This window comes from Salvelinus namaycush, chromosome 13, assembly GCF_016432855.1.
Source record: "Salvelinus namaycush isolate Seneca chromosome 13, SaNama_1.0, whole genome shotgun sequence".
NCBI classification, from domain to species: domain Eukaryota; kingdom Metazoa; phylum Chordata; class Actinopteri; order Salmoniformes; family Salmonidae; genus Salvelinus; species Salvelinus namaycush.
In genome coordinates, this window is record NC_052319.1 from 16,677,352 (window position 1) to 16,691,843 (window position 14,492).

The following is a 14,492-nucleotide window of genomic DNA, read 5'->3' on the forward strand; positions in this document are numbered from 1 at the left end:
TCTATATAAGTCATTATGGGTAAGGGCCCATCTGACTCCCCATTGGAGACTAGGACGTTCCCTTGGGAAGGCTAATTGGTCAGCCAAGTGTTGTGTTAAAGTAACAGAAAGGCTCTAATGGTTTCCAGTAATAACAATAATGATCATCCATTAAAAAAACAAAGTAAAGTCTCACATACTCTTGAATTGAATGTGAATAATCAGACAAACATCTACATTTGGATAATCAATCTTTGTAGTGTTGCCACATAACGATATTCCTCCAAATCTTCCTTCTGAACAGAGACGAAGGCTGGCAAGCAGAAGGTGCAGGCGATAAAGAAGCTAGTACTTCAGCTCCCTAAACCCAACCAGGACACCATGAGAGTACTCTTCAGACACCTGCAGACGTAAGTTCACAGCCTGTTAATGTCATTGGAGCACAGCCAGAACATGTTGTATTCAATGTCCAGAATTCGGATGCATTGTAGAATACGGTAGGCGAATGCTACAGTACTACAGTAGTAGTAGTAGTATAGTACTACAGTAGTACTACTACTAACTCATAAATAGTATTTTTTCTATTAGCCCAGTGTTTTTAAAAAGTAGAGTGACAACAGAGGGTCAAACGTACTGTAAAGGGTGACGGAGAGGTCACACTAAAACATCAAGCTCTGTAGAAAGTTACATATGACCCTCCTATCCCCCTTCCCCCCACCCGACCGTGGCATCCCGGGCCCATGTGTGCAGGACAGGGGGAAATGACCTCAGTGCTGCCTGCGTGTGCAAGTTGCCTGGCCCCGGTCCACTCTGACTGTCCTGGCCAGGCTAAAGGGGCCATATGGCTAAACCCATGTCCCAGGAGAGGTGTTCTATCCCATCTTACCCTTCTCCATATTTACCACCCCACACAGGAGGCCAAATGACTCATTTTAGATTGATGAGCCCCTCCCTAACTGGAACATACCCCTTGGCTACAGCAGAGGACGTGTGTGTTTGTCTGTTTGCTTTCGAATGCCAGGTCCCTCAATAAGTCCAAATCCCCCATTCATATCCCCATGCAGAATTGCCTGCAGAGATAACCCCAAAACATCTCTTTATCTCTCTCTTTCTTTCTCTCTCTATTTCTGTCTCCCTCCTCTGGCTCTTTCTTTTTCTCTCCTTTCTCTATCTTCCTATCTCTACCTCTCGTTCCCCCTCTCTCTCTTTCAGCAATGACACACCTAGTTCAAGGAATGGTTTCAGCGGCATTTCTATCCTATTTCTCAGTCCTTCTCAGCTCTTCTTTGCAGCTCCTTTATGCAGCTTTGCATAATAGAATATGTTGAATAATATCCTCATAAAAACTATCAATGGATTGAGTGAAGTAATGTTACTGACACATTGTTTTGCTCACACGGTTTCATTACGAGGGGATTGTGGGGACAGAGTAAATCCCAGGCAGTGCCTCCAAGTCTGCCCCCACCACAAAATGACTTCTCCCTGCCCTCTCACCATGCAAATAATCAAGCCAGAACGTCTCATGTGACAGAATGGCAGGAGAACGGGCCTCTAGGGACCAGATCCAGGACTTTGGCTACCACACCCTTACCTATTGATGTGGTTTAGCTTTAATTCACTTATTTCTCTCTCCCTCTTTCTCGCTCTCTGTCTCGCTCCATACCGCGTTCACTTCCAGTTCCACTCTTTATTTCTCATAGGCTAGATGCGTTTGCCTAATCTAAATTTCACACCAGACCACAGTAAATTGGGATCATGTGTGATTTTTTACATTTATTATTTGCCTTTTTTCCCCCAAAGAGAAGAACATAGCAGCATTGGAGGGCGCACAGGACCAGTGTATAAAACATTCTCTGAGATTGCCAGAGAGCAAAAAGAGGGGGAACACTGAGAAAATCTTATAAAGACAATTAGAGGTAAAGGATGAGAGTACGAAGTTTACGCTGACAAACGCTTATCAGTGGTGCATGTTGCCTTATCGAGGATATCAAATGAGATTACAGAGTGGGTGAATGTGTGTCCCTGCCTCCCGTATTAAACAACTTCTATTCCAGAAGGAAGAGTGGTTTATGATCCCAGGCTTCACTGGGCGGTTTTATTTCGGTCCTGGCTGGGTTGGCTGTGCCTTCAGTAATGTAGGAGTCTATGAAATTTTCTGACTGCTTTGTTGTGGCTTCATTCTCTGCCTGTGTGGAACCAGTGTTCCTTTTCCCCCAATCCATAGGGTCTGGCTTCAATATCGAGCTGTGTACTTGCATTGTGGTGATGTGGTCAAGGAAACCAGATTCTCTGAAGTGTACCTTCACTTAGCCATTCTATTTATTCTACTTTTTGTAAGTGTTTTTGTCACTGCTGTTCATTGTACCATTTACCACAAGGGCTTTAAAAAAATCCATGGGCTTTCAATTCCCGCCGACCTTACTACAGAGTGGAAAACAAACCTCTATAGGTGTGATAGGTAGCCACAGCCGAGGCTAGGAGAGGAATCTAAATCAATGGGTGCTGCTGAACCAGAATGGATGACATAGGTCTGTCTAGGACAGCTCTTATGATTGGCTCTCAACTGCCATGATCCAATGCAGTGTTGTTTAACCATAGTGCACCAAGAAGATGCTCGCTGCTTGGAAACTTTTCAACACTTCAACTCAAATGTTTGGTCCCATGGGGTATTTTTAGTTCAGATCAAATGGGGCGCTGTCTGTTCACTTTACGAGACTGACACTTATAGTTTCAACCTTCGAGCTTTAGACCACCCCCCCATCCCCTCTCCTCCTCACCCCACCTCCTCCGGCTCCCTGCCCCTTCCTCTCTCTCTCTTCCCATCCCCACCTCAATTTATTATCTGTCCCATGATCCTGAAGGAGTCAGTGATCCTGACCCAATTAGGAGGAGCCTTCCAGGCGAGGAGGAGGGAAGGAGGGGAGGAGGAGGAGGAGGAGGAGAAGAAGGAGGGGACCCCATCATGGTCCAGCTCTCATTTTCTGTCATGCCCCGCCTGGAGAAACTAGATGCTAATTAATTACCATTGGCATCTTGGGCCGTGTACGTCAGCTCATGTAGGAGACATCAATGATTCGTCAGATCAAATCACGAGTCCCCTCTGGTCAGCTCTCTGGGTAGGGTAGGATGGACATTGCTGATATGAGCTGTGTATGCCACCATGGCTTTTTGGAAACACTGTGCCAGGGTGTTGGTGACTAGTCATTACTTGCAAGTTTGGGTGTGAAGTATTTGAAGTGTGATTTTGTTTCCTGTAAGTATAGCTAGTGTTAGAGGTTGTAGCCGTTGTAGTCAGAGGAAGAGGAGATGAGGAATAGCTAGTCTACAGTAAGTTATACCAGTCTCCGTTGTGCCGAGGCAGAATGATCCTGAGAACTTAGTAAGGTGATGTATTCCTTCTGTGAATATACAGTGGAATTACTTTAATAATGAATAATAATAATATACAGTGGAATTACTTTAATAATTGAGTCGCCTTATTTGAGATCATTAGTGAACCATTAGGCATGGTAATCCAGACCCTTAGATCATCGCAGTGTTCTAATTAAGTTAAAACGCTGATGGTCAGACAGGCAGAGAACAGTGATGTACTGTACACAGGCACAGGGCTGAGGTTAATTGCAGACATAAATAGGAAATTATAGCGTGTACACATTTTAATCAGGTTTCACTCCAAGACACACTCCAAAACACTTAGTCACATGGACATACATGCATGCAAAGACACAGACCTACAGTAATGGCAAATGCATGGATAGAAACTCTATTCATCAGGTGAATACAACTGTATTTAGAAAGTCAAAAATAAAATAAAAAGCACTTGCACATCATATTGTCCACCTCAAGTACGTGCGTTCAGTAAACTTTGTTTTTCCCAGTCATCCCCTGAAATATATATTTTACCAGAATCTTACAGCACATGCATTGCATGCGGTGACAGTAAATCTCTAATTCTGCTTTGCTAGCACCGATAAATAGGTGGCAGTGAATTTCACTTCCTGCAATTACACTCCCACCTGTGAACGTAAGTGCTCTCGTCTGGAATCAATTATGGCACTCTTTTCACAATATAGTTCCTTCCAAGACATCAGTGTTTTGTGCCTTACTAGCATTATGGCACAGGGAGACACTGTTCAGTACTAGCTACATTGGTATTGCTAAAGCTAGCACTATTGCATTATTACTATACATAAATTACCACAGTACATTGATACAGATTCGCTCTGACACCGTAGCATGATAGCATATTTTATGGAAAATATAATTTTTTGGCTTAAAGTGAGATGAGGATAATTATTCATAATGATTATGTCAGGTTGGATCATCATCATGCCTTTCTCTTAGTAATGAGCTTGAGAAATATGCATGGCATGAACACGCCGGGTCGATATTATAATGACATGTGGCAGAGCAAGATGTTGACCATCCCACATGATTAACCATTTAGAGGCATATTTCCATTGGTGAGAGATACAGCCTGATCGTGACCTTTCCAGACACGTGTTTTATTGACATATACTGTAGCACTGAAATCAACTGTTTAGACAGACTATCCCTAATGTGAATGTCAGTCCATCTTAGATGTCTATCCTGATTGAGCTCTTGCATGCCTGCCTTTACATCAGCTAGATGTTATGTTAACTTAACTATTATAGTACTTGTCACAAAGAATACTAACTCCATACTTTGGGGAAAAAGGTAAAGAAATAAAATTGAACTTTTCTAGTGTGTGTTTTCTTACTATACATGTGCACTACATTTAGGCAATGGAAAAAATATGCAGACTGTTGTTTTATTTTGCTTTTTGTTTTATGACATGTAAGCCATAGATAACATCACTTAGGGCTTTCCAAAAGACCAGCTTCAGACGCCGCAGCGCTGCAGTGCCTAAGCCTGGCACCCTGACAATACCTTTTGGATGCAATTATCTGCTGAGGCCCTGTGTGGATCCGTTTTGGGCACGGAGGGACCCCATCCCACCTCAGAACGCTCCATCAAGATCCCACTGACAGCTTGGAGATGCGCCCCACGCCACAGCCCTTCCATCCCGTTCCAGGCCTCACTCCATAATGGGCCCAGAGGCCTGTGGGCGGCAGCCTCCTCCACAGAGGGAGTAGAGACTGGAGCGGAGTGGGTCCCCCTGCCTGGGCCTGCCTGGGTCTTTGTCCCACAGCCAAGCCTCAGCTCAGGAAGAATACTTCTCAAAAAGCCTCCCTGTATCACGTTCTCTGTGCTTTCTCCAGAAAGTACAACCACTGAGTCCTTATATACACTCTGCATAGCATACTGCTCATGTCAAGATAATGAAATATATATCTAATGGATTATGGCCAAGGAAGAAGGCGAGGCAATCTGTACAGTGAAACAAATGCAGATCGTACAGGAGAGAATATCATCTACAGTTTCCTCATTGCGGCATAGAATCGTACAGCATGTATGTAATGTACAAGAGTTGCATGTGCTTCTTAATTTCCTGCCCCCGTTTTATCCAGTCCCCCTCTACACTGAAACTCCATCCAGATTTATTTTGTAACTATCCCTATTCAGATACATTAGAGTCAATAGATGTTCCGCAGCTGACTGACGGTGCTGAATGTGTGGCATGAAGTGAGAGGTTTAGTTGTGGCTGAACCTGGATCTTTGAGTACACAAAGCTGGGTGCACAAATGATATACAGAGTTACCAATACTGAAATAAGAGATGTTCTCAACAGGGGCCACTCAAGGGTAAAAATCAGCCTTGCTAACAAATCTACTGAATGTGTGCAGAAATGATCCACCATTTTCCGGTGGCAATGAGATGTCTGTTTTTGTGATGATCATTGATGTTGACTGGAAAAACCTTGTTTGGTGACTCATGCGTTAATATCCCATTGTTTCAATCTCAACCATCTAAATCCAAGCTCTCTCTTATTTTCACAGATAATTTAACCATTATCTCTCTGCAGGATTCTGACGTGTTCACGGAAAAACCTGATGTCGACACAAGGCATCAGCATCGTGTTTGGCCCGACACTCATGTGGCCTGAGCTGGACTGTGGGAACATGGCGGTCAACATGGTCTATCAGAACCAGATAGTGGAGTTCATCCTCATTGAGAGCCCAGAGATCTTCGGCCTGGAGAAGAAGTGATAAGGACATTTTATCTACAGCAATGGATGGATTCATGAACAGACAAGAGGACCTGTTGTGCCTAAAGCTTGGAGCTAGTATTACTGTAATATATTATTAATAGTGAGGATTTACACCTTATCTTAAAGTTTTAATATCATTTATATTTTACTATATCGTTAGTTACACTTGAACCCAAACTGTGATTTCTGAATTGTGCTATAGTGAATGCATACTAGTAAATAGCTTATTTTGTGGTCTGGCTCTTCCATTGCCGTATACTGCATAGCTACAGTATCATGAATGAAGTATTGACAAAAGTAATGATACTATGTTAAGTTATCTGTGTGTGCCTGTGTGATGCATTCAAATCTGTCTTTATTCAAGTCTGTGAATGAGCATCATCCTCAAGTGTGTCTGAGACAGGCTCATTTGCATAGAGCCTGTCTCAGACACACTTGGAAATTAAAAATAATCATTTGAATATGAGCACTGAGGCTGTTTTTTTTCATATGCATTGTATGAAACCACAAGCACATTGGGAAAAGTCTCCCTTCCTCCTCCAATTGCAAATGTCTGTTTTAGGGGTTAAACAAACATATACAATGATGGAGCATGAATACTGGGTGATCAGAGGAGCCTACCTACACACAGAAACACACACACACAGTGTGTGTGTGAGAGAGAGAGACAACCCGGATGAGATGATTACTTTTAATAATTTTCTCTGACGAACGACCACTCATCGAAATATAACTAATGGAGCTGTCCCTGAAATAAAACAGTCAATCACAGTGTAAATGCATGGGAGGGCGAGCAGAGCAGAGAGGAGCAGCCACAGCCTTTGTAGTCTAATAAGTGATCACAGGACTCATATCATACGTCTGTCGGCTCCTATTACACAGCCCTGCTCCTCAAAGCACGGCCGCAATTAAAACAGGCTCCCTAATCTAGATTTATGTAATGCTATTTAAATGTGTCACTTTTAAAGTTGCCATCATGTCCAGTACTGTACACAGTGAACTCCTTATTCTATTCTCACATCACTTTCTGTACAGCACTGTATACTGTAAGAAGTTACAGGGATCTGAAACACCTGAGAGATTCATGACAAGAGAATCACAACAGATTATACACAAACCTGTTTCAGATAATTTAATTCAAGAGTGAATCTAATTCCTGAATGTTTGATGAAGATCAGGGAAAAGCTTTAATCTAGGAAAATACTTTGTTTAGGCTTTTTGTCAATATGTTTGCTTTGATTTATCCAGACTGATCCAAAGCTGGTCAGCAGCACCACTTCTTCATTGCACTACGTCAGACCAGAGGGCGGGTGGGGTGAATCAGCACCCTCTGCTGGTCACTAGTGGCCAGGGCAGTGTCACTCAGACAAGATGTTCTCCATCACTATCAGATCACAGCTGCTCTGCTCCTACTTATATGACTAGAGACCACATGAAACACACTCCCTGTCTGCTCTGACCATTTGCTCTCTGGGAGCAAAGCTTTGTTGCGCTGTGTGCTATTTTTGTCTTTTCGGCTGGAGTAGGAGTCTCTTGTCTTTTAAGATACAGCAGGAGTCGCAGGTTTGCCAACACTGCAGACTTGCCCTCAAGGAAAATTGTTTGTCTTCGTTGTGGACGCAGAAACCCCAAGAAAGCCATAGACTGTGTAGATACATTTTTGTCAATGTGGTCATCCATTTTACGATGTCTAAATATCAGTATGATGACAACTCTGCAATACTGCACCAATGACAACAGATGTCCTAGAACATGTCCTAAATCAATATCATTATACCAGGAGGACTAATGGATCTATGTAATTTGGGATGGTCCAGACACACCCTCAAGCACCAACCACTTACAGCATCTGTAGCATATAGTATCATAGACTACCAGTCCAAAGAGCTTCCACTCTGAAGCTGCCACTTTAAAGCCACTTTGAAAGTCAAAGTATGTCAAAAGAACCTGTATCAAATAATTAATTAGTCTTACTCCCAGTAGGTTGAGAGTCGTTTGAAAGGCAATAAGGTGCCATGCTTTCATACTCCTCAACAGCACTATAGAGCTGGGTAGATGACCCGTTGTGGATGTACTAATCAGTTCCCTGTAGAGCTTATTTGAGGAAGAGCATGTAGAGAGATAAGGCTAAAGCAACAGGAGCCCTGTCTAGTGTGACAAACCCACGTCCAATCAAAATGTTCCAAGTTAAATCAAGATCACTACATCTTCTGGTAGGGCACCAACCAACTATTGTATTTGTTGAGGAGAAACGTGATTTGTGTAAATACTGTCAGAAAGCGTTTCTCAGTCAGCATATCTCCATATGGATTGAGTGTACAAATAATCCAGAGATACAATTGTAGCTGTGTGGTACTGTACGACAGCATTCACATCAGTTTCAAATCAGCCAACTGCTTTCATACCCCCTAACAGAAGTTTCTGTTTATACACTTTTTAAAAGCCAATGCAAAGACTATGCCATTATGGAATGTGCTATTTTTTTCTACAGAGCTCAGCAGAGATAAGAGAAAGTCTAATTATGGGAAAGCCATTTTTCTGCATTTCATTATTCTCTAAATCAGATGTCTCATGCCTTGGCAGAGAACTGGGAGAACGATGGGAGAGTGACATACTTAAACTAGCTTTGTGGTTGTGTTTCACTAAATCTCCACGGAGAATAAAAGACAGAACGAGTTCCAGCTTTGGGTGACCTCCCTCCTGGCACGCAGAGACACTTTCGAAGACCAAACGAGCCCGGCAGGCCACCAATGATTTCAGCGCCACATTTCACTCTCTACACAACTTTTGACAAAAAACATGAATGTGGTCTTGGATCCAAGAAACCGAGTTTTTGCTGCATGGGAATGTTTCATCCATTTGCTTGTTTTGTTAAAAGGGGTTGTCGAAGTGTTGGACAGAGAGTAGGAAGGATATGCTTAAAGTAATTGGCAACATAAATATGTAATGTAAATAGGGCAGTATAAATAATAGGACTAGGGTTAACTGCAGAGTGGTCTGTGAATAAGGGAGAGGTTACAGAAGAATGGCAATGCTGCCATATGACACTATGTTCAGCTTGGGACCCCTCTGTCCAACTCCATAACCAAGATGTGAGTCAGAGTAGGCTACAGTACAGGGGGAATGTGGCCGGTTTGTTTTCCTTCTCCCAGCCAAGCCTCTCTATGTGTGGTGATTTCATATAATAACTGTCGACCACTCTGTTTTGGAATAGCCCCCCTTTGTTCCTTTTTGGAAGAGCTTCATGATAACGGACGTCTGCCTTCTTTAGTATAAAAAAAATCCTTCAAAAAGAAGAAATGGAGGCATAACAATACAGTGTCCCTGTGAAACGCATGCCACGTTCTAACCACCAGGCCTATTAAAACACAACCCCAGCTCCAAAAGAACATGGCAGCATATTGATAGCATATGACTGTGTCACTTGAGGACAAACTCCTTTCTCCATTCCTCCCCCTTTAAACATTTTCTATCAGGGAACACCGTCACAGAGAAATTAAATGGCCCATATGGCAACTGTAAAAAGCTAATGTGGACTAATCAGAGCTAGCCGGGCTCTGCTAATTACTGTACCTTTAATGCTGCCTCTCCTAGGACTAGGCTCATCAGAATCCTCATGGAAAATTGAGGCTGGCCTTTATTTAAAAATGTATTTTCTTTCCTCAAGTGTTGCATTTTTAAATAACTCCCCGTGTTTCTGTGACAGTCTCAGAAGTCCTCTGATAGGCCTACGCTTGGGTTAAGGCTTGATTTGCTAAATTCAGTTTACAGATGTGGTAAATGAAGTTGCCACTTCAAAGACGTATTTATAAGTTTGTCACTGTGAATTTATGCATTTTCTTTTCCCTTTATCGTGTTCTAGGAACAAATGCAGCAACATAGCATGATGAGAACTAGTGTTGCATGTAGGCTACTATACAGTTAACTGGGTAGCACTTTATCTTATGACACGGTTTCTACTGGCAACATGCAACAATTTCAAAGATTTTCCCTTTGACAGTTCTTATAAGGAAATCAGTAAATTGGAATGAATTCATTAGGCCCTAATGTATTGGAATACAGATATGCATCTGTTCAGGGACGCAACTTTGGTTTAAGAAGTGGGGGGGACCTAACCTGGTAGGGTGTCTAGGGTCCTCCCATTTTTGGGAGCATCTAAAGCTAATATCCTGCATTTCTACACAATCTGTCCAGTCGTCAAGCTAGGTAAGAGATCATTATTAAATATGTTTAAATGATTGATAAGATTGAACTAGATCAATGATAATTCAAGAATCATTATTGTGTTGCACCTTTAACCAATATACTAACAAAGGAACAACTCTTTAAAAAATACAAAGACTTTTGATTGTCTTTATTCAGACATCCTCTATATAAAATGTCAGCCAGACCGCCCAGCCAGGGCCGCCTGCAAGCCCAACCCCCACCAGGCTAGTCAATAACTCAACTATCTGCTCAACACTTCCTTCCCATTTTGTTTTATGTCTCAAGGAAAGGCTTGGAAATAAAATACACAGAAACCGTACACACTACATATAATTCATATCACAGGCCTAATAGTCCTGTAGAGCTGTTTCTACTTGCAAATATAGCTGGGTCACCCCGTCCTGTCCCTAGGGGTCTACGTCCCTGCTGCGCCCCAACCCAACACACCCCACTCAGCTTTAGGATCTTAGTGAAACATTCATTATTGGTTTCAGGTGTGTTAGGCCAGGGCCAGTGTCAATCAACAGTAGGCAGACCCCCAGGGCCAGGACTGAGCAGCCTAGCAGCTAGGTATTGCCTAAATAGGTATCTCCCCTGATGTGGACATGTTTTCAATACAGACTCCTTTTGTCATACTGAATTGAAGCAGATCCTTTGTTCGCACTCCCCAGGGCGATTGAACTGATTCCAGAAGCCGACCCAAAACAACGCTGGCGGAGGAGAGGTGCTCGGAGTGGTCTTCTAGTCCGATTTAGGAGGCGCGCACACCACCCACCGCTTCCGAGTATATTACTCACAAATGTTCCGTCTCTGGATAATAAAGTTGACGAGCTCAGGGCGAGGGCTTCTTTCCAGCGAGACATCAGGGATTGTAACATACTCTGTTTCCCGGAAACATGGCTCTCTCGGGATATACTGTCTGAGTCGTTCCAGCCAATTGGGTTCTCAGTTCATCGTGCAGACAGGAATAAATATCTCTCCGGGAAGAAGACGGGCGGGGGTGTATGTTTCATGATTAACGACTCATGGTGTAATTGTGATACATACAGGAACTCAAGTCCTTTTGTTCACCCAACCTAGAATACCTCACAATCAAATGCCGACTGTATTATCTCCCAAGAGAATGTTCTTCGGTTATAGTCACGGCCATGTATATCCCCCCTCAAGCCGATATCACGACGGACCTCAAAGAACTTCACTGGACTTTATGCAAACTGGAAACCACATATCATGAGGCTGCATTTATTGTAGATGGGGATTTTAACAGAGCAAACTTGAGGAAAAGGCTGACAAAGTTCTATCAACATATCGACTGTAGCACTCAGGCTGGTAAAACACTCGACCTCTGTTACTCCAACTTCCAGGATGCATATAAGGCCCTCCCCCAATCTCCTTTCAAAAAATCTGACCACGACTCCATTTTGCTCCTCCTTCCTATAGGCAGAAACTCAAACAGGAAGTACCTGTGCTGAGGACTATCCAATGCTGGTCTGACCAATTGGAATCCACGCTTCAAGATTGTTTTGATCACGCGGACTGGGATATGTTCCGGGTAGCTTCAGAGAATAATATTGACAAACACACTGATACGGTGACTGAGTTAATCAGGAAGGGTATAGGAGATGTTGTACCCACTGAGACTATTAAAACCTACCCAAACCAGAAGCCGTAGATAGATGGCAGCATTCCCGCAAAACTGTAAGCGAACCACCGCATTTAACCATGGCAAGGTGACTGGGAATATGGCAGAATGCAAACAGTGTAGTTATTCCCTCCGCAAGGCAATCAAACAGGCAAAACGTCAGTATAGAGACAAAGTAGTGTCGCAATTCAACGGCTCAGACACAAGACGTATGTGGCAGGGTCTACAGACAATCACGGACTACAAAAGGAAAACCAGCCACGTTGTGGACACCGATGTCTTGCTTCCGGATAAGCTAAACACCTTCTTCACCCGCTTTGAGGATAACACTGTCACACCCTGATCTGTTTCACCTGTCCTTGTTATTGTCTCCACCCCCTCCAGGTGTTGCTTGCTTTCCCCATTGTATTTATCCCTGTGTTTCCTGTATCTCTTTGCCAGTTCGTCTTGTATGTTCCAAGTCAACCAGCATTTTTTCCCCATTCTCCTGCCTTTGCTATTCTCCTTTTTATAGTCCTCCCGGTTTTGACGCTTGCCTGTTTCTGGACTCTGGACCCGCCTGCCTGACCATTCTGCCTGCCTTGACCTCGAGCCTGTCTGCCACTCTGTACCTCCTGGACTCTGAACTGGTTTTGACCTTTTGCCTGTCCACGACCATTCTCTTGCCTACTCCTTTTTGGATTATTAAAGATCTTAAACTCCAACCATCTGCCTGCATCTGGGTCTCGCCTTGTGTCATGATAAACACAGTGTGTTGGTGGCCCGCTACCAAGAACTGTGGGCTCTCCTTCTCCATGGCCGACTTGAGTAAGACATTGAAGTGTGTTAAACCTCGCAAGGCTGCCGGCCCAGACGGCATCCCTCGCCGCGTCCTCAGATCATGCGCAGACCAGCTAGTCGGTGTGTTTACGGACATATTCAATCTCTCCCCATCCCAGTCCGCTGTCCCCACATGCTTCAAGATGGCCACCATTGTTCCTGTACCCAAGAAAGCAAAGGTAACTGAACTAAATGACTATCACCCCGTAGCACTCACTTCTGTCATCATGAAGTGCTTTGAGAGACTAGTCAAGGATCATGTCACCTCTACCTTATCTGTCAACCTAGACCCACTTCAATTTGCTTACCGCCCCAATAGATCCACAGACGACGCAATCACCATCACACTGCCCTATCCCATCTGGACAAGAGACATTTGTATGTAAGAATGCTTTTCATTGACTATAGCTCAGCATTCAACACCATAGTACCCTCCAAGCGTATCATTAAGCTTGAGGCCTTGGGTCTGAACCCCGCCCTGTGCAACTGGGTCCTGGACTTCCTGACGGGCCACTCCCAGGTGGTGAAGGTAGGAAACAACACCTCCACTTCGCTGATCCTCAACACTGGGGCCCCACAATGGTGCGTGCTCAGCCCCTCCTGTACTCCCTGTGTACCCATGACTACATGGCCAAGCACGTCTACAACTCAATCATCAAGTTTGCAGACGACACAACAGTAGTAGGCTTGATTACCAACAATGACGCGGCAGCCTACAGGGAGGAGGTGAGGGCTCTGGGAATGTGGTGCCAGAAAAATAACCTCTCACTCAACGTCAACAAAACAAAGGAGATGATCGTGGACTTCAGGAAACAGCAGAGGGAGCAGCACCCTATCCAGATCGATGGGACCGCAGTGGAGAAGGTGGAAAGCTTCAAGTTCCTCGGCATACACATTACTGACAAACTGAAATGGTCCACCCACACAGACAGTGTGGTGAACAAGGCGCAACAGTGCCTCTTCAACCTCAGGAGGCTGAAGAAATTTGGCTTGGCACCTAAAACCCTCACAAACTTTTACAGATGCACAATCGAGAGCATCCTATCGGGCTATATCACCGCTTGGTATGGCAACTGCACCGCCCGCAACCACAGGGCTCTCCAGAGGGTAATGCGGTCTGCCCAATGCATCACCGGGGGCAAACTACCTATCCTTCAGGACACCTACAGCACCCGATGTCACAGGAAGGCCAAAAGGATCAGGACAACAACCAACCGAGCCACTGCCTGTTCACCCCGCTATCATCCAGAAGGCGAGGTCAGAACAAGTGCATCTAAGCTGGGACCGAGAGACTGAAAAACAGCTTCTATCCCAAGGCCATCAGACTGTTAAATAGCCATCACTAGCACATAAAGTCTATGTATATAGGCAGCAGCCTCTAAATCACTGGCCACTTTAATAAATGGAACACTAGTCACTTTAATAATGTTTACATATCTTGCATTACTCATCTCATATGTATATACTGTATTCTATACTATTCTATTGTATCTTAGTCTATACCGCTCTGACATTGCTCGTCCATATATTTATATAATCTTAATTACATTACTTTACTTAAATTTGTGTGTATTGGGTATATGTTCTGAAATTGTTAGATATTAGTTGTTAGATATTACTGCACTGTTGGAGCTAGAAACACAAGCATTTCGCTACACCTTTATAACATCTGCTAAACACGTGTATGTGACCAATAACATTTGATTTGATTTA

The 14,492-nt window shown here is 43.7% G+C and overlaps 1 protein-coding gene across 2 annotated transcripts in view; it reads left to right on the forward strand.

The window, feature by feature from the left end:
* LOC120058295 (rho GTPase-activating protein 15-like) overlaps positions 1-6,493 on the forward strand; it is a 45,832-nt gene extending 39,339 nt beyond the window's left edge. For both annotated transcript variants that reach the window (XM_039006845.1, XM_039006846.1), the window contains 2 exons: positions 284-389; positions 5,927-6,493. In XM_039006845.1, coding sequence (XP_038862773.1) covers positions 284-389; positions 5,927-6,110 — 290 coding nt within the window. In that variant the 3' untranslated portion in view covers positions 6,111-6,493. The remainder of the gene's footprint in view (positions 1-283; positions 390-5,926) is intronic.
* The last annotated feature ends 7,999 nt before the right edge of the window (positions 6,494-14,492 follow it).